Source organism: Perca flavescens, chromosome 15 (assembly GCF_004354835.1).
Source record: "Perca flavescens isolate YP-PL-M2 chromosome 15, PFLA_1.0, whole genome shotgun sequence".
Taxonomy (NCBI): Eukaryota; Metazoa; Chordata; class Actinopteri; order Perciformes; family Percidae; genus Perca; species Perca flavescens.
The window spans coordinates 16,452,005-16,472,719 of NC_041345.1; the positions used below are offsets into that span (position 1 = coordinate 16,452,005).

General features: G+C 38.7%; 1 protein-coding gene and 1 long non-coding RNA gene across 2 annotated transcripts; one reads left to right on the forward strand and one right to left on the reverse strand.

The window, feature by feature from the left end:
• galr2b (galanin receptor 2b) lies at nt 1–5,212 on the reverse strand. Its single transcript, XM_028600656.1, has 2 exons — nt 4,839–5,212; nt 1–763 (listed from the first exon to the last, which is right to left on the reverse strand). Exons 1-2 carry the CDS (start codon nt 5,210–5,212, stop codon nt 1–3), a joined length of 1,137 nt encoding a protein of 378 aa, XP_028456457.1.
• An 11,079-nt stretch (nt 5,213–16,291) lies between these two features.
• Nucleotides 16,292–19,149, forward strand: LOC114570347 (uncharacterized). The gene is made up of 4 exons (XR_003694488.1): nt 16,292–16,478; nt 18,106–18,192; nt 18,692–18,851; nt 18,991–19,149. It is a non-coding gene; the product is annotated as an uncharacterized LOC114570347 (long non-coding RNA).
• Nucleotides 19,150–20,715: the final 1,566 nt, after the last annotated feature.

Sequence of the window (20,715 nt, forward strand, 5' to 3'; positions counted from 1 at the left end):
TCAAGTCTGTCGCTGAAATGGCAAATTCAGTGTCACTGTGGCTTCTCTTGGTTCTACAATCCGCCTGTTTATCATTTCACACTCATTCTGTCGTACGTTCTCCTCGTTCATCTGCGACACCTCAGTGGAGCCTGCTTCAAACCCGGGCACAGTGTTGGCTACATGAACCACATGGACCTTATTTCTCCCATTTTTACTGAGGATGCAGCTGAACACTTTCTTAAAGCCTTTCCGAAAGTGCTTGGACACCAGAGCGTACACGATGGGGTTGACACAAGAGTTGGCGTAGGCCATGCAGTGAGAGAGAAGCCTGAAGGCATAGGTGGTCTGATTGAAAGGAAAGTCTCCGTACAGGTAGCACAAGATCACCACATGATACGGCAGCCAGCAGATGCAGAAAAGCACAGTGACAATGATGATCATTTTGGTGACTTTGCGTTTGGCCCTCTTGGATTCGGACATGCCGTCCAGAGGGTCGACAGCCGTCCACAGATACTTGATGGTTCGAGTGTACGAGAGACTCACAATCAACACGGGGATGACGTAGCCGACCAGGAAGGTGCACGTGTCCAGCACCTTCCTGTTCTGCTCCTCCCAGCCAGGGATGCACACTGTACTGTTGGCGTAATCGATGAGGTCGTAGTAGCTGAGATAAGGACCCGCAAAAACCAGAGAGAGACCCCAGATTATCACCATGGCAACCACTGCGTTACACGGGGTCCGTAGCTCTCTGGAGCGCAGCGGGTAACGAATGGCCAGATACCTACAAAGAGAACAAATAACACATTGACATTTGATCCAAACCACATGAACAAGATAATTAGTGAACATACTGAGCCAGTGTGATAATTAGAGTGCAAGTTGTCATAATTAAAGCGTCGTAATAAAGTCTAAACTTGGGAACAGAAATCTGTATTTACAGAAAGAACATTTTAAATATTATTACGCTATAAAGTAATACAGTTTATTAGTTCAGTAGCCATTGAATGATAACTTTTTAGGCCGCGCTGATGCAGATTGCTTCTTAATCTGTTGACTGTAGGCTGATGGCGAGAGAGAGAGAGAGGTGGCTCATAAATCAAAATCCATCATTTTTAGCACTTGTAAATGTATTAAAAATTTGGAAATAAATCCATTGGTTTATTAGATTGTTTGTTTTGTTTTACTTTACAACCTAATACAATGTCCTTTTTACATGTGTACATGCAAACAAATTGTGATTGACTGAGATATTTTTCAAAGTGTCTACTCTCAGAAGTTCATTTGGGATAAATGAAGCTGTGACTAAATGTGGAAAGTTGAAATGTACATTTCAGTTGTGGATCACATTCCAAACATACTAATCATTTCTTTCGTACCTCAGGGAAATATGGCATACTGGCTGTGACATCCACTCAAAAATAATTGTAGGATTTTCAATAGGATCTGACCGTGCATGCATCGCTTGGTGAAACCATGACAATAGCACAGAACATGACTGTGCCTTGTGCTGTGCTTTTAATGTTGCTGAGAAGGTAGGCGATAAAGGAACAAATCCCACCACACATCACGTGGTATAATGAAGAAAGAGCCTGATGTTTTTATGGCACCGACCTCTTTTAATAATTTGACACCACACTGCTTTTCATGTATTATTGCTAAAGTTATTGCCTCATCGTCACCTGATTTGTTCCTCTTTGAACATGTAACGCTGCATTCACCATATTCAACATGCTGCTTTATGAGCTTATGTTCTCTGAGGGACAAGGAGTATTTGAGGTATTGCAGCTTCCTTTCCCTGAGGCAGGGATTCTGGGTAAAGCTGCAAATCCATGTCCTCAACATCTGCATTTACTGGACACGTCAGCATAGCTCTCAAGAGTTACAGGCCTCTCTGGTCTTTGAAAAACCTCACTGAAATGAGGCCAAAGACACTTAATGTTCAACATTAAAGGAAAAAAGCACCTTGATACAAATGAAGGCACAGTGGCTTGGACAAGTACTCAGACATTACTCAGTTGTTTGTAAGAAAGCATGAGCTGATGAACAGTCGGTTAATGTCTGACAAAACGCTTTGATTTCTGTGTTTTTGATTGGATTCTAAATGTTTTGCTGAATTACTCTAAAACGTAGAAAATCAGACTGGGAAACATCTGTTGAACAAATTACAAAATCACCACATTACCTGGGAAATGGAGCTATGGCTTAATTTCAAAGTATCCCCCACTTCACAACAAACTGGCTCAATCTAGATGCTGTTTCAGTATTTTCTTTCCAAATGTAACACTGGCTTGATTTTTGCCCAACAATAGACATGAACTGCAATGTATATACATTTATTCCTGCTGCCGTTAGCATTGTGAATGACTTTATTAAAATGTACTGCTTGTATTTTGAATTTTTCTGGTGTGCTTGCTGTCTATGTAGCCTACTGCTGGCTGTAAACCTAACTGCCCTTCGGGGATATTAAAGATACCTTGTACCTTGTGTATATATATATATATATATATATATATATATATATATATATATATACTGCCCTACAAAGGTAAAACAAAACCTTTACTCGCCAGAGTGTGGAACTGAGATAAATTACTTCAAAGTTTTTTTGTTGTCCAGCCAAATGAATTATAGATAGGACACTGGAAATCTGGCAATTAGATTCAATGTACCTTCATAAAAAATCTTGAGCTCAAACTTGACGTTTGACCCCTATTTTCTCTGCCTTTGTATTGTCTGCAAAAAGTGAAAGGTCACTCCAAGGTAAAAGGCAGTAATTTGCAAATTATCAATATTTGGTTGCTGATCACCATTTAAAAAATCATTATAGTAACACGTCTATAAAATATATATATAAATGAGTTCACTCTGAGTGGGTTTAATACCTCAGTTATACAGTTAAGTATTTGTGTAAATTAACACCCTGATTAGAAGCAATGATGCCAAATTGTTTTGTCTTATATTTAATCATTTTCACATTTCTTTGGCATGAAATAAGAGTAAACGTATTATCTGCCTGTGGGCGGCTCACTGCAGCAGCAAATAATTATAAAAGACTGAGTGTGTGCTGCTGTTCATTCAAGCTGAGCTGTGATTTAATTCCTGCTGGGGATTCCTGGTCTAAAGTGTAACTGTAAGCTGCTGCCTTTTCTTTACTTCTTACACAGGAACTGAGGAAAAAAGCAGAAATCCATTAACATCCCGACTTGGATGTCCCTGCTCTTTTCCAGACCGGGGAGGAAACGTCTGGCTGGCAGGCTGAAAAATCTATTGAATCCTCTAAAGTGTAAACTCAGCCAGTGTGAGCAGAGGGTGTCTGCTGCAGTGGGCAGCTGCACACCGAATCTGTCCATATTGACTGAGCTGATGATGTTGCCCGACAACTTTAATGATGGCTTAGCAGCGTCTCTGTAAGGTCTTACGGGTCTTTGACTAATTTCATTAATGTGTACCTCTGGGGTCTTCCTGTTCTTCATGTTCCCAGAGTTGTTTTTCATCTTCAGATGAGAAAAATAACATTTGTGATAAATTATTAAATGCACCAGCATACAATGTGGACTTGAATAAAAGCTTCTTTACAGCCTTCCATATTGATTTCTTGAGGCTTTGCTGTCTAATAAAACCTGTTCATACTAATAAGGAGACACAAATATGATTCCCAGTAACAAACACCATCACTGAGAATACTTGCAAGGGTAACACACTTTAAAACCAGACGCACACATCTACATGTTGCTTTATGACCTAATGGTCTTTATGTCCCATTTACAAGCTAGAGAAGGGAACATATTTTTTTGTTTATCCTATTGTATTTGTTTAACATAAAGTTATTGTTTGCAAATGAGTATCACATAATTATTTTACCTGAGGGGACAGACTTCAGTTCAGGTGACTGTTATTTTGTGTATATAGTAATGTTTTTGTTTGTGAGGTAGCTGGCTTAGGAAATTATGCAATTATCTCTGAATACGGAAGGCAGGTATTTATTGCTCATATTTATTGCAGGAACTCTGATAAAGGTTACAGGAAGATGCATCATCAATAGGTGTGGTTTTATCTTGAAGGAGTCACACCAAAGAAAATAATGCACCTATAAATCCATATAAGAACTCATTAATCAGTTCTGGAGAAGGTGTAAGTAATGACGCTTACAGTTCAGTGGGTGCTTTTATTAAGCTTAAATATGTCTGTCTATTCTTCCCGCATCTGTCAATTGACACCTGCTAGATGTTTTTGGTTTTAATGCACCATTCTTCTCCGTGCCACACGCTCAACAAGAACAAACAAATATAATGAAATAATAATAATACATACGTAAAAACTCTTCTCCCATCAAGGGGGATAAATGTGACATAAAGACCGTTGGTTCATGCAGCAACATGTAGATGTTTGCATTTGATAACAAGTTCGATTTCTTTTTCATTTCTATGATAATATCTGGTTAATATTCCGCATTCAGAGAGACTGATCAAAGATTTCAAAGATAATACAATATTGTGTTTCATAGCCAAAGATTCTCAAGAAGAGAAGAGTCTCAAGAAGACAGCAATTGTACTACTATTAGTGGTAGCCCTTGGGAATCACTGGACAAAAAAATTTATTGTGAACATGATTGACAGATAAATTAATAATGGGAATTATCATCACAACAATTGCAGCCCTAGCAACAAACCTTTGCAACAGGAAGCAAAGGGTGTTTATCATGGATGTTTCAAATATCACATATGAGCCTGGTACGTAGGCTATACGTGGAATAATGTTTGTTTTAAAGTAAGTATTTGCTGTGTTGTATAATATGCTGTTGTGTGTTTATGTGCACAATTCGATATTTTCTTTTCTGGGAATAACAGATACTATACCTGTCAACAGAGACAGCAGCGAGTGTGAAGCTGCTGGCATACATGGTGAGGTTGATGAAGAAGTGGACCACTTTGCACATAAAGGAACCAAACACCCAGCCCTCCAGAGAGTAGATGGTGGCTTGGAAAGGAACGCAGAAGATGATGAAGAAGAAGTCGGCCACGCTCAGGTTGAGTATGAACAGATTGGTTGTGTTGTATCCTAACTGCCCGCTCCGCAGAAGCACAGCGAGCACCAGGCTGTTGCCGATGGTGCCCAGCAGGAAGATGAGGGAGAAGACCACTGACACTATCACACTGGTGGGGTTCAGCTGGTAGCTTTCAGATACATTCGCCTGCCCTCCTGGCTTGCTGCAATCCTCAAAGTCAGACATTTTGCAATTCTGAAATAAGAGAAGAGAGAAGATACACGTATCAAACAAATTATAATCACTGTCCTATAGATTTTTTTTACCAGGTCTTCTTGGAAATATTAAATCAACTGTGAATAATGTTGTGCAATTACATTTCCTACCCTACATGGCTCATGCACTGGTGGGTAATGTTGATAAAATGACAAATGAGTTCACCCTGAGGGGTTTGCGATCATTGCGGTCATTGCAACTTGCAACTAAAATCATACAAAAAAAAACCTGCATGCACCAGAAGATTTCTTTGTCCAATTAATCCCAAGTGAGTATTGATAAAACAAGAATGCAAGGCTGGTTTTAATTGGCTGGTGGCGTATTGTCGGATGTGTCCTGGGAATAAGTAAGGTTGCAATGCAGTTCAATTTAACTGGAGATGTTACTGGATTAATAAAATTGGTAACACACTTTATTTATTTTTTTTCAAAAGGTATGCTGTACAAGTCACACCGAATATTTGCTTTCAGCCAAGAACACATCATCCATGCATGCTGAGCAGTGATTCATCTCAATTTCTGACCAGTAATAACATCATGTTAGAGCTTCAGGCGTGTTGCAGTTTCATGAAAGTGATGTCTCCAATGACGTCAGCATGCACTCTCAGACTGGCAAGTGGTGCAAAATTGAGGCTTGAAAGTAAAGAGGTGCTCTTGATGGTGAATGTGATGAGCCATAGTGGAGAGAATCATACACAAGCCCATCTGTCCATCAAAGAGTTGAACATCTATGTTTAATGAGCAGCTGACCCTGTGTGTTTGGATATGTTCCACATAGTTCATCAGTGTGTTGTTTGTTAAGAATTGGTTTCTATCTATGGAATTGAACCATATCTGAATATGACAAAACTATTTAGTTTTATATGATTTGATCAATTGGATTGGATTGGATGTTAATAATATATATATATATTTTTAATTTTCACCTCTCACATTATTACTGCTTTCATTTCTTTAGGATTGTGAAGAGCAAGCTCCTGCACACCTGAAATTACAATACAGACCAACTGCCATTCAGAAGCTTTTGAAGTAATGATGGGCAGCTGGTAACAGATGTAGTGTATGTGGTTCAAGTGTAGACTCCTCTATCGAAAGAACTTCACGTTATATCACCTTCAAACAGTGGCCTTCATTTAGAAATGGCACCTTTGTCTGAGACTTTTCGTGTGGAAGCAAAACCCAAATTGAGCAGCAGTAGAGAAAACGGAAATCCAATTCTGATATATTATTGGTTAACACCAGATAATTTGTGTTGTTCTTGCAATTTCCTTTCATGAAAAAAGGAAACAGCCCACATATTTTCAGACTCCAACCATCAAATGATGTTTCATGGAATCACCCTAAAGCAAGAATGTAGCTTGATCCGAATTGAACTAAAGAAGCATGAATGAAGGTTGGTAATTATTCCTAAATTAACAGTCTTGCATAAAGACATGCCGCATGCATGATTCATTAATGGCCCATCACATACAAATGTGATGATTAATAAAGCTCATGAAGCTGAATTGACATAGCAACACTGAGAAGCTTAGACTGCAGCAAAGCAACTTGTAGATGGACAGAGTTTATTTTGGGAGTTTGGAGTCTTGCCAGAAATTATGAAAAAAAATCAATCACATGTGTTGTCTTTTTAAGACAGTAAAGTCAAATTAAAGGGAATTAAACTTATGTAAATACAGACCATTAAAAACTGAAATGTAGTGAAGTCCTCCTCAGGCTTTCATACTTTTTCATACTCATTCCTCAAATCTCAGCAATAACCCACCTAAAATGAATAATTAAACATTATTAAATTTTTAACATCCTTTGAGTAGACTCTGCTGCCGATCTATCTGTATAATCAGAATCAGGACAGAACAAAATGAAGAGGTAACACTGATCCCAGTCAATGGCAAATAAATGATACTCTAAAGTGGAGATGGTAGGGATGTGTTCTTATTAACCCTGTATAGAGGCAGGGTTATAGCATTGAGTGGTTGATGCTGCAGAGACATTTCCTCTGTGTCAATGCATGACTTCAGCAGCCTCTTTCATGTTGAGGCTTATTCATCGTTCTTCCCACTAGGGAAGACACTCTGAATTGATATTACATTTTGACTGCAATGGGATATCAGGGCTACGACTCCAGCCAGAACATGCGCAAGAGTCTCAGGATGGATCAGAGCAAACAGGGATAGACATATAGGAGCTTTGTGAACTGGTAATAGAGCACGTGGGACCTGACAGGTGGTGGAATTTGCAGACTTTGGCTAAGCTCAGTGTGATGTTTGTGAGGGTACAATTAGAGGTTTTGGAAATCAATCAATATGTAATGAAAACAGCAAAGCCAAAGAGGAGGAGGAGGAGGAGGAGGAGGGTGATGGGGATGTACAGTAGCACAGCCTTAACCAGACTCTGTGGGAAAACATCTCTATTTTCACATGAGAGTGTTCCGCATTAAAAAATGACAAGCATGGCACAGATAAGACAACAAACATGACCATATGTCGCATCTTTATCAATAAGCAAGATAATAAGGCAAATGATGTCAAAGCTTCATCTGGCATGTGTTAACTTTAGATATCAGTCGGCCAGCTTCTGCATCTTACAATAAAATGATTACAAGGAAAATGCTGATTGTGTTTTGTTGTCATGAATTTGAATTGCAAATGTTCTTTACAACATTTCTATTCCAGCAGAATCAGCATGCAGATCAGGAAGATGCAGTATGATAAACCTACCAGGCTGATGATGGGTGGACAGTATCCAAAGCTTCCTCTCAGATTAGGAGCGAGACTCCCAGCAGACCTGCTCTGTTAAGATGCTCATACTCTTTACACCGAAGCCTCTCTTATCCCAGCGTATACCCCGCTATCTGCCTGTGTTGCTGGTATTTTACTCTTTCTACACCTCCCCCTCCTCTCCTCCGCCCCCCACCTCTCTCCCCCTAGTGAGGACTCCTCCTCCACATTCACTTTAATGTTCACTCTTCACTGCAGAAAAAAAAAGGATTGCAGAGAGAAGGTATGGAGGGAGGCTGCAGCACCCGGCAATCTATTCCCAATCTGTGCATAATCAGGTCGATACCTGACAAATAAACCTAAAGCAACATTGATCACTGCACATGTATCCAAATCAGCCTTCAAATAAAGCAGTGAATCTTTGCATTTGCATTCATCTTTACCATGGCTTGATATGTAGTGAGTGAGAATAATCAAATAGCCAATCAATTCAGGAGGGACACCGACAAAATAATAATGCTTTGTGGACAATGTTGGAACTTTAATTTGTAAGTAAAGCATTTCCAAACATATTTTCTTATTTATTAACCCACTAACTAACTTTTAGGATCGGATGAATCACTTGGGGAATTTGACAACAGTTCGGGAATTTTTGATGTATGTATTAAAATTAATTTTCATATTTACATGTGAAATTTAAACAGTATGGGTAACAAATCTTGTGCTTTAGGATATGTTTAAGATGAATCTGTATTAATGACCATAGTGTCAATAACACATCCTCATGCTAAACAGTAATACAGTAATAATTCTCAGTGGTTAAGAGCTTTGGAGGGTTTATATATAATAATAGAACTGCTTTGGCCTACAGGGAAGGTTATCATGAATGCATGCATGAAAGTCTCTCCTATGTTAAAAGTAGATTACTGTGTTTTGCTTTTATCAGAAATATCACAATCACAAAGACCCCAAACATCTTGTACAAAATGTAACTTTTAGTGTTGATGTACATAACGAGTTTACTAGACATGCAGCATATATTGTGTGGTGTATATTGCCCAAATCAATGTACTGTCTAATATTGATTAATGTATCAATAGAATTCCCTCCATCGACAGAATACAATAAAATATTGTCCTGTTTTAAACTATTATTGAAAAAGCATCCTGTGCGGAGAGAATATATTTTTATATGCACCCCCAAGGAGGAATAAATGTCATGATACTCAACATAATAAATAAAGAAATGATCAAAACCAAAGAATAAAAGTCCCAGCATGGCAGAGGTAAATTAAAAGGTCACAAGAATCAATAGTGTCAATCTGACTCTTTTTTGACAATTCAAAAGTAAGTGGTGGACAAGAATGAATCGTGCTACAGAGAAAAGGCAGGAACAATGTCATTGATTGCTAAATTTGTGCTATGAGTCATGTAGTCATGATGACCAATACCATCGTCTAAATAAAAAGCCACTTAATGACAAATTTTGTGGGTTATGATACAAATGCACGAAACAATGGGTTTGTTATCAGTATAATGCATTTTTGTAACGTTTATTTATCCAACTCCGGACACATTTGCAGATTTAGCTTTATATTTCAATTATAGTGTTGAGACTGTAATGCTCTAAATGCTTCCTGCTGCTCTTTTTAACCCAGTAATTGTACCTCCACCCACCCACCAATCAAACTATCTTGTGCACACAACATCACCCAGTGCTTCTTGCCACCTCTAATAAGTCTTATCAGCAAATGGAGAGGACGAGAGGAGGGGCCAATCTCCTGTTATGGGGAGACCCTAACAACTTGGTTGTTGAGTGAAGAATTGACTTCCACCTCATTTATTTAGTCAGCTGTTCAATTGAAAACCCAGATGAGTCAGTTTAAAAGCTGGGGGGGTGCTCTCTGGTAGAAAATATTCAGTCAAATCAACAGGGTCCGACGTGGGCTCCTCTTCCCACGGTGAGTGACTTTGCTCAACATTCAGATGCAACCTTACAACCTTTAGTCTGACACGTTCCTGCCTCCTCCTGTTCCGAACACAAGCTCTGACATGCTGTCTGCGCTGCTGTCAGCTATCATCCATCAACGAAGTATGACACCGGGTCAGACATAACGGAGGACAGAGCATCATGTCCACACTGAGAAACAACCTGTGGAGGAAAAAAACATGTATGTTTTTACATACATTATTTCACATCACTATGGTTTATCCTGCTGTCATTGTGTCATTTATTAGTGCACTTAAGTGGTTTTCAATATTTCTGCTCTGCTTCTACAATATGGCAAGTCTGAAATTCTTCTTAATGTTTAACCCCACAAACAAGTATACGTGCACATATTGACAATTACCACTAAATTACAAAGTTACCAGGCTGATTCCAGTTGAGATATCATTTCCAGTGGTTCCTTATGTAACAGGACCACCCTTCTTTAAAAAGGGTGGTGAGGAATTTGGCCGCTGCAAACAGCTTAGTTTGGACAATGATGGATTCTGGCCTCAGTGTAAGGCAAATTAACATTCAGAAATACCTCTGGGTGTTGTTCATGTGAGAGTTTCCATAGCAACCGCAGATAGATTACTTAGAAAGGAAGGCGAAAACACAGGATTGATTTCCACCCAGAGCAAAAGATGTAGCACGACATCTTACAGAGTAGTCTGCATAGAAAATCAGTGAATTGGTGAATTATTAAAAGGCAGCTTCAGGCCAACATTGTCAAAAACATTTTTTCTTTTAACTCAACATAACGATGGAATCTGAAGAGTAGCCATTCTTTTACTGGTTGCCAACAATAATAAAAAGGATCAATCCAGACTCCCCTAATGAATGTAGGCACAAGACAACACTCATCAGTTGTGTGTCTCCACTTAACTTAGAAAGAGCATGTGCCAAGACATCATCCCTCTATGATACTGGTATACAAATATTTATTTTTCATTATGGATTCATTGTTTCTAGAGATCAGAAACTGCAGAACATTCTGCAGTCTAAAAGTGACAAGCAGTGACACCGTTTCTGAGCTGATAAAAGCAGAATGAAATGAAACCATTGAGCAACTGGCCTGTGTGAATAACAGGCAATCAAATAGCTCCCAAAGTAAAGGTGTGACACTAATACTGATAGAATCATTAACTTCAGCATCTCTAAAATAATGACATGTTCTCAACTCAATTACTTTGGAGAGACCATCTTTTTAATTAGTCTTCTGTAGAGGTGTAAAAGCTGGCATTCAGTCTTGCCATTTTAGAGTAGAAATCCATGACATTATAAGTGAACGGTTCATTTGCTGCATGTGGATCTTTGCTTTATTGGTCCCTTTTCATAGCAGAAGACTAATCACAGCAACAGACTCAGCGGTGTGTATCAGGAGGTGAAGTGTTACCTCACCTGCACACCTCGGCTCATGATCACTGGAGCATTTACACGAAGAAGTGCCTGCACTGTGCTGATGGATCAATGAGTCCAGTGGTGGAAGAGCATTCTGATCTTTTACTTTACTTGTGTAAAAATACCAACACAACAATTTAAAAACACGCCATTACAAAAAGGGGTTCTGCATTCAAAATCCAAGCAAAAGCACAGCAGTAATATCAGTTAAATGTACTTAAAGTATCAAAAGTGAATCTCATTCTGCAGAAAAATGGCCCCTGTGACTATTGTGTGTAATTATTTTACATTGTACTATTGTTAATTATTTATCAATATCAGTAGTATTTTAATGTTGTAGTTGTTTCCCAAGCTATTAGTCTGAACCCCTCAACATCAAAAAATACAACTTTGGGGGGGTTGTGAGATGATTAAAAGGTTGGGAACACAAATTTGCATTAATTTCTTTGGACATTTCTCTTATCTTAGCTTTTTTTTGTTAAATGATTATAGACATCTGAAACATGACTAGACTAAAGGGATCACAAGCAAGAAAGGTTGAGACCCTCAGGTTTAATCTGCATTGGCTATAATTTATAAGGTTATCTAAAGTAACTAACTTTGGCTGTCAAATGAATGTAAGGGATTCAAAAGTACAATATTTATCTCTGAAGTGTAGTGGAGTAAAAGCATAAAGTAGCACAAAAAAGGAGAAATACGCAAGTAAAATACAGGTACCTTTAAAGTACTTTCACAGTACTTTAGTAAATGTACCTAGTTACTGGCTAAATTAAATGTTATGTCATAGTCTCAGATTGTGCGTCTTTAACTGAAGCAGTCTCTCTCTTAGCAGCTAATTCAACAGTTATTATTTTGCACACCGAGCAGAACAGGCAATTAGTGGGTTCAGTACACGGGGCAGTGTGTCACTTTCTTCTGGCCTGGGTCTTTACCACTGGGGGAAACCATATTGACCTATTTCTCTACAGCCCTGCCAACACAGATCCGAGGAGTTTACACCACTCTAAATCAGACTGATATTTAATCTCTCAATGTATTCCTTTCTGCAGAGGTCAATACTATCTAACCCTAAGTGATAAATCAAATCAAAAATCCTCTTAGTCCTGCTGCATGATTCCTAACTTTATTATTTCTCAAAATGCACCACTCTTAATGAATTTTACACAGATAAAAAAGAAGAGGAGCATGAACCATGATAGTTTGTGTAAAAACAAAGCTTTGGAGAACTTGCCAGCACTACTACTACTCTATTCAGACTATGTGGGAAGCCTTCAAGGCTACGTGCACATGTTGAATCAGGACTCACTCAACATACACAAATTAATGTTAGAAAGAAAACTTTCTGATGCTGAAGTACTTACTCATGAAACGACATGACTGGTAGAAATATCAGAATAAATGAAAGAAGGCAAGATGCTGGCATGCAAAAGTTCTATTCAGTGAATGACTGTAACTGCTATCAGTGGTTCACAACAGATCATTAATACTATCCTTTAGATATTTCTAGAAGTGAATGCACTGGATCAGGAAGCAGTATTTTTTTTCAGATAAAGACATGCTACAATGTCTCATAAATAAATTAGTAAGGCTCCAGGACAAGATGATTAAATCACTGTATGGCAGGGTTTATGGATTAAATTACCTTTTTTCTGTGAAAGCTAAACTAAAAATGAGGGTTTTCAGTAAATGTTTAAAGCAAATCTCGAAGCTAATCTCTTTTCAAAGGCAGTTTGATTTCAAAGGTGCACAAACACTAAAAAAGCTTTGCAGTGGGCTCTGGGACTGTGAGTCAGAGGATTGTTTGATGAGAAAAGAAATTGAAAGCAAGACACTGGTTAGTTAGCCTAATCACAAGACTCATCACAATAGCCCAATGAAGTTTGATTGCAGACTGAAAAAACAACAATTTTGCATTGCAAAATGCCACCAAAGTCTCAGCTACATACTGTACGTCATTATCCCCTGTTGTCATAGAAACCAATGCAGATGATGTCGTGTATGCACTTATTGTTGAGTATGACATATTTGTCTTGGGTTGTGCTTCCACTGGGGTTGTTTTTCAGTGTGCCAGTGTTTTTTGTTGTTGTTTAATTATAAAAAAAAGAAGCAATTGAGGCTGAGAACAGCCTCAGTAAACTAAGCAGACATATTCTCCAAGGCACCTTTTGCTTTTCTCTGCAGCTTCTGAAGGAGCCTGAAGTTGACAATATTTCAACTTTTCAGAATTTTGGCAGTACCACTTTTCTGAAAACTGACAGTTTAGAGGTATTAGATGGCATTAACTCACATTGTTCTCACTCCATGGTGATCACACTGAGCACTGAGAAATGCCACCATCGAGCCAAGGGGCAGCAGTGGCCATTATGATTCTAGGTTTATTGGTGAGTTTACAAACTGTATTTAGTCCCCTCGCTGCAATAAAACACTTATTTCAAGCACTTTCCACTTCCCCTACAAGCATTTTTCTTTATACTGCAAACACAATTAAGTTTTTTTGTTTAAGCATCCAGCTTCAAATTTAACTCCACCTTACTGTGATCCACACTTAGTTTGATAATGACGTTAAAGCCATGACTATATGGATTTGTTGGCGGTGCCTTTCGAAAAGCCTCAATTAGTAAACAGACAGAGGGTTGTACAAGCCTGCTATTAATTCAGGTATTAATAGGTTTGTTTTGACCCCAATCTGTACTGTCACACTGATACTGAAGCATTACTGAACAAAGGATGATTGGCTTCATGGAGAATCCTTCAGCATACCCCACTGGCTGACTGACATCATTGATCGGCAGGAGAAGAAGCGTTCATTAGCCTCAGAAACACCACTTCAAACAAAACATCATCAAAATAACAGATGGACAAGCACTCATAGTGCCCTAGCATAATTAACAGACTGGAAGAAGCAAGAACCAACCAAGGAAACTTAAAGAGTATTGTGTGCAGTTGTTTGGTTTGAATTCAAAGCAGACAACCGCCTTTGTCGTCGAAGAAAAGACCATGTGCTTATTGCTAAAATACTGTTTATATAGGCTATATACTATTATGGATGTTGGAAACATTTGAACGTATTCCGTTGTATGAATCATAACTTTTTGCTTCAGAGCTCTATAAAAAATGTAAGCCCCATCAAATGTCTACAAGTCTAAGCAAAAAAAAAAAAAACTGTCTTTCTTCAGAGCAGCTGCTGAGAACATCGTGAACCCACACTTTGACTCAGACAGAAGAACACAATGTATCTAATGGGAAATGTTGCAGCCTCAGCACACCACAGCCTCAGCTGTTCACTTGAAAACAAAAATCTGAGTCATTATTACAGTTTTTTTCAATTGTTTACATGCAATTTTGAAAACCGGGTTCTTTTTTTCAAAATATAAATCACAATTATCCAAACACCACACTCAATTTGCATAATTCCTAGATTGTTTGCAAAATGACACACTTCAGTCAAAACATATACACATATTTGTGAAAATGCTATTAGTTTTCATTTAACAAACACAGTCCTCAATGATCAGACAGTATTGCAGCCAGTTTCATGCTGCTGTGATAAATAAAAAACACATCTGTAAAAAAAAATAATTTTAGGAAATAGCATGTGCTAAATTTTTGGCCAGACATTGGTATGTAAGGGATAATTTAGATGACAAAACCCACAACATTCTTCATGATTAGTTTGAGATATAGGGTGAATGTACACAAATAGGCCTACTATAAACTTACCAAGCACTGCACAACACTGATGCTGCAGACTGAATATTTCAAGTATTTATTTCAATACTTACAGTATTTCTTACCATAATCAGTTACAGTAATCAACCAACAATGAAATCAATGAAATAAATAACATCTGTAGACAAATAAAAATTATTGCATGAAGTACAAACACTTTGACTCTGAAGAAAAACTACTGTAAAAGCAACAAGAATACTGTAACTATTCATCATCCCTCCGTCTGGCTGGATCAGGCCATACGATTTCATCCACATCACAGGCTCCAAGTCCTTCTTCTCCTCTTCCTCTACTTCTACCTCCTTCATCTCCCCTTTGAGCTCCCCCTCTCATTCTCACTGTTCTTCTTCTTCTTCTTCTAGCTCCTTCCATTTTTGTTGAAGACAGGTGAACTCACCTGCTGCCTTTTATAGCACACCTAAGTGCTGCGTTTTCAAATAAGCACATGTGTGCTTCCACACCTGGTGGATGTGTTTATCCAATTTGTTCATTAGTGTGGTCATTGGCAGTCCGGGGCTTTGTAATGACAAGGAAGTAACCTCACAATCCTTATCTGTGTCTAAGGTGTGAAAATGTGTGTAGAGTTTTACAAATCACTGTGTGTAATGTTTTGCAAAAAGGGTGAAGCAGACATTGTGTGTAACGTTGTGCAAATCTGTGGAGGTGTTTTGCTCATTGGAGTAGAATTTTGCAAATTGTGTGGAAATTTTCATTTTAGTGTGTAAACAATCGTAAAAAAGTGTAAAACTGAGAAAAACCTGACTGAAGAAATGCTGCTTACAACATTGCTAAAATGAAATGTTCATGTGTGTAATTACTGTGAAGAAGGGTTACTGTGTGCAGATGCAAGAAAGAATCATGTGACTGTGAGCATAATTTCTTCTATCAGATGACCATCAGCTTTTACTACTATTTCTCTGTATTTATTTACAGGTAGCCTATAAAACTTTAGTATGTGAAAGAAAAAGCCCTTGTTTTTAGGTTGCAAAAAAGACTACAAACAAATGTAGTACATCTGATATTAGCCTATATTTTGATTATCAATCATCAAATATATTGTTAGTTCTGGCAGAGCACGATGTAGTGCTTGTATTGGCTCATTGGCATCATCTGTTTGCAGTGTGCTTCAGAGTGATTGGCTCATTCACAGCTGTTGTAGCTGGTAACGTCCAATCATATTCAGGCAGGTGTGCAGCGCGGACATTTTAACCTGTTACCGATTTGCTGCCACGGGTGATGTGACACTGTTTCTCGCGTCTTCTGCTGCCTGCTGTCCGCGTGGTTAGCTGGTTGTCACACAGCCGTTGGGTCAGATGTCCGGACAGACGTTATCTTGTGTTTGCCGACCGCAACCACTCTATTCGGGGCCATTCACCGGATTTCGACCGCCATCGTCAGAAGGTAGTCTGCTTGTGTTGTGCTGCTTATGCTTTCATTCGGTGATATTGCGTTTTGGCTCAGCACAGGCTATGTTTGCTTGGCGCCGTGCAGCCTAAGCTTGTTGTTGGACTTTTTTTCTGGAGCAGTCCAACAGCCCAGCAAACACATACCCTTTAGGGAACGTTCCCTAAAGGTTCTCTGAAGGTAGCCTAATACCTTTTAGGAAACCTTCCCAGAACGTTCCCTAAAGGTAAAATATTTTACAACCTTCAGCTATAACCTTCCTGGAACGTTCTCTTAAAGTTGTTTTTTGTTGAACTTTTAAAGAACCTTTTTAGGGAACGTTCCCTAAAGGTTCTCTTAAGGTTATTTTTTTTTACCTTTTTAGCTAACCTTCTTTGAATGTTCCCTAAAGATTCTGTAAAGGTTAGTTTTGTAGAACCTTGAAATAACCTCCAGGGAATGTTCCATAAAGGTTCTCTTATGGTTCATGTTTTACATCCAACTAACCTTTAGCATCCCACATAACAGTTTTTGATTCTCTAAAGGTTCCGGGAATGTTTGCTGTAACAAGTATAATTGCAGTCAGAAATGTGTTAAGGGAACATGCTAAAGGTTTAGGGAACGTTCCCTGGAGGTTATTTCAAGGTTCTACAAAGCTAATCTTTACAGAATAAAGGTTCCCTAACATGTTTCTGACTGCAATTATGCGTGTTACTGCGATTTGCAGTAACAAGTTTAGTCTTTAAAAGAGTATGAATATCTGAAAACAATTTCATTAGATAACCAGGAACAACTTCAGGTAAATAACAAACAAACTTTTACAAACAAGATCCGTGCTGTCTGCGTTCCGTCACAGCTGTGACACGGTTGTGTGTGTTCATCTAAGCTGACTAATGTTACCTGTAAATGTTTTACCTAATTATTTGATCATAGCCGAGCATCTTCCAGAAGTCCAGTGTCTTGGAGTCAAAGGACAGTGTACGGTAGGGCTGCTTGATTATGGAAAAAAAATATAATCACGATTATTTCGGTCAATATTGAAATCACGATAATTTAACACGATTAGTTCACTTCTAGAAAGATCTTGCAATTATTGAACTTAAAACAGTGGAAAAAGTTAAATAAATCAACAATTTAAAAAAAAAAAAAAAAAAACCTACCACTGTGAAATTTGCTGTAATACTTTTCCTATTTAAACTTTATTTTTTATTCAGAACACAAGAGAAAATAAGAGTTTACGTGCAAACCGTAATGAGCTAAATAATTGCATTTCTCGATTATTCTGCTTTTGTGATCATTGGGAGCTGAAATCCTAATCATGATTAAATTTCGATTAATTGCACAGCCCTAGTGTACAGGACAGTGTCTTGGAGTCACAGGACAGCATACAGGACAGTGTCCATTGTCGGTAATGTTCTTTCACATCGTTTTGTTCAATCTAACCCAACCTAATGCTGAATGTAACCTGTCAATTGAAACTGTCAATAACCCTTCCATTTCTATGTCTTTGTGTAATGTATAGTTTATATCTGCCTGTACCTTGACGTGGTGAGTGGGCTTTCAATTGAATGGGCCATGCATGCTCAACAACGCAATATAACACTTTACTTTATCATGCTTACCTTACCTTCCTTTCCTTTTGTAGAAATGACTGATAAAAAATATACAGTTGTAGAATTCCTGGACGGCGCAATGGCTGCTGTTCCCAGCACCTGGGTTGAGAGGGAAAAAGGTACTTTTAATGTTAATGCCTATATAAGAATTATGTTTTCTGCAATACATGTTTACTTAGGTTTTACTTTACAGGGAATATTTTTGTACTGGACCAACAAGGAGGTCACGAGACAGGTTATAAAGGCTGTCCTAGCAGACAGAGAGGTGGAAGAAATTCCCTCTTAAAAAAAATATGGCTTAGGACAGGTAAAACAAATGTATTAAAAAAATACATAAAAACAACTAATGGTAGACATCAGTCATGTGTTAAGGCTGAAGAATTGCAAACCTGTTTATATGGAGGCAAAACATATTGTACTTAACATATTAAGCTACTAAACTGCATGAAAGATTTCCCCCATTTTGTCCCTTAAGATTCATACAGCAGGGCGGCTGAGAAGGCGAAAGTGGCCACTTTCACCTCAAACATTGAAAGTGAGGCTGAAATAAGCACAAAAAAAAAGAATGGCGTACAACAGGGCGGTGGCTGCTAACAATGATCTCTTCATGTCTTTCAGACAATGTACCTGTGCTCACTCGGCGGAGCAAACCTGAATGCAGCGGTCAGAAGAATGCTCCGCCGGGTGGGCAAAAATGCCCTCTGGTCAAATTTTTGTTTTAAAGGGAGGCAGAGCAAGCGCCCTTTTAGTAAGCTTTGACTGTGTGAAGCAATGATTGGTGAGCTATTATTGCAATAAAGACTTTATTACTTATTACAATTAGGGTTGGGTATTGTTTGGGTTTCGGTGCCCAACCCTATGTACAATGTTAACACTTTGAGCTGTTTGACAACTCTAACCTCTATTATGTGTTTTAGGAGCATGCCAGAAATTGCATGAAGTGAAGGCAGATGAGGTGGAAGGTGCTATTGGCCAGGCGCTGAAATTTGCGCCACACAGACAATTAAAGTGGTATGAGTCATTAATGATTTCACCAGAACTGCTCTCTTAAAATTATTTTGATTAAGCCCTAATAACAATCTTGTCTTTGCATTTTATTTTAATCACAATCTGTTTTTAAAAAAGGAGCTTGTGAAAAGTGGCTTTGACTTAAAACTGAACATTTAGCCCACTTTTGGGTGCACCTAAATTTTGTGCTGGTGCACCTAAATAAAAAAAGTTAGGTGCAGCCAAGGCAAAAATAGTCTAGAGCCCTGTACTTGTTACAGCGAACGTTCCCAGAACCAAAAATGTTTATGTGGGATGCTAAAGGTTAGTTGAATGTAAAACATTAACCTTAAGAGAACCTTTATGGAACATTCCCTGGAGGTTATTTAAAATTTCAACAAAAACAACTTTTAGAGAATGTTCCAGGAAGGTTAGCTGAAGGTTGCAAAATATTTTTCCCAGTTCCCTAAAGGTATTACCTTCAGAGAACCTTTTAGGGAACGTTCCCTAAAGGTGCTGACACACAGGGCCGATTATCGGCCGTTGGACAGTCTGGCGAGGTGAGTGACTCAAATCTGTTCGGTGTGTGCCGTCGTCAGTCTGGGGGGCTGTCGGCGTTCATTTTGGCCGACCTGACATGTTCAGTCGGCGGCAGGGCAGTCAGGACTCACCCGGAAATGGCGAGCGGAATGAGGTGAAATGAAGACAGATTCAGCAACTGCATGGCCTTATCATTTCTCGAGAAAAAATCCAAACCATCATAAAATGTTTTTGGGCCACCCTTAGCAGCAACATGTTTCAGTGAACTATTTTTAATACAACATGAGATTTTCGTGAACGGCCTTTTTATTCTGAAACGGCCGCCATGACAGTCCGGCTTTGGAATTTCTGGAGAAAACAAACCCATGGTGACGTCTCCTTCAGGATCTCTTGGTAGACAGCAGAATTCATAGTTCCTTTTATCACGGCAAGTCCAATCAGCTGCCAGTGTTTTCATTTCTTGGGCAACAATACAGATTAGTGCCGCCTGCTGTTATAGAGATGGATTACGTTCTTTGGACGTTTTTTGGTGTTCTATGGCTCCTTTTTCACCACTGTTCCATGTCTTCGCCATTTGTGGATAATGGCTCTCAATGTAAAATGCCTCAATTGAACCTTAAGGACGGCATTTATGGAATGGACCGCTGGAGGGAGAAATCTTTTGCTCAGCACCTTAACTCTGCCATGCAGGCCATTTTGCCCAGTCTTTTTCCCTATTTAAGTGATGCCTTGATTGTGAAAATAGATTCCCAATTTTATAACCCTTTCAGACTGATAGATCTCAATTGTTCCTGAATTTCTTTGGGTCTCGGCATGATGACAACCACCTTACTGTGTCAAGCAGCTTATTTAGTATGTTTTAACAGAGAGGGTCATGTGTTTTTATTCTTTGTTGACGGGAGGGTCATCCAATTTATTTATTTTTAATTTTTCTTTTGTCTACGGGGGAGGGTCTCCCAACTTTTGTATTCATGAGACAAGCAAAATTTCAAAGTGGCTTGTTTGATGCATATTTATCCATGTAGCTCTCTCTGTCTCGGCCCCTATCGCTAGCAGATGGGTCCCTCCCTTTTTAGTCAGCCAGACCTGTAGATTAGAGACCGGCACATATAAAC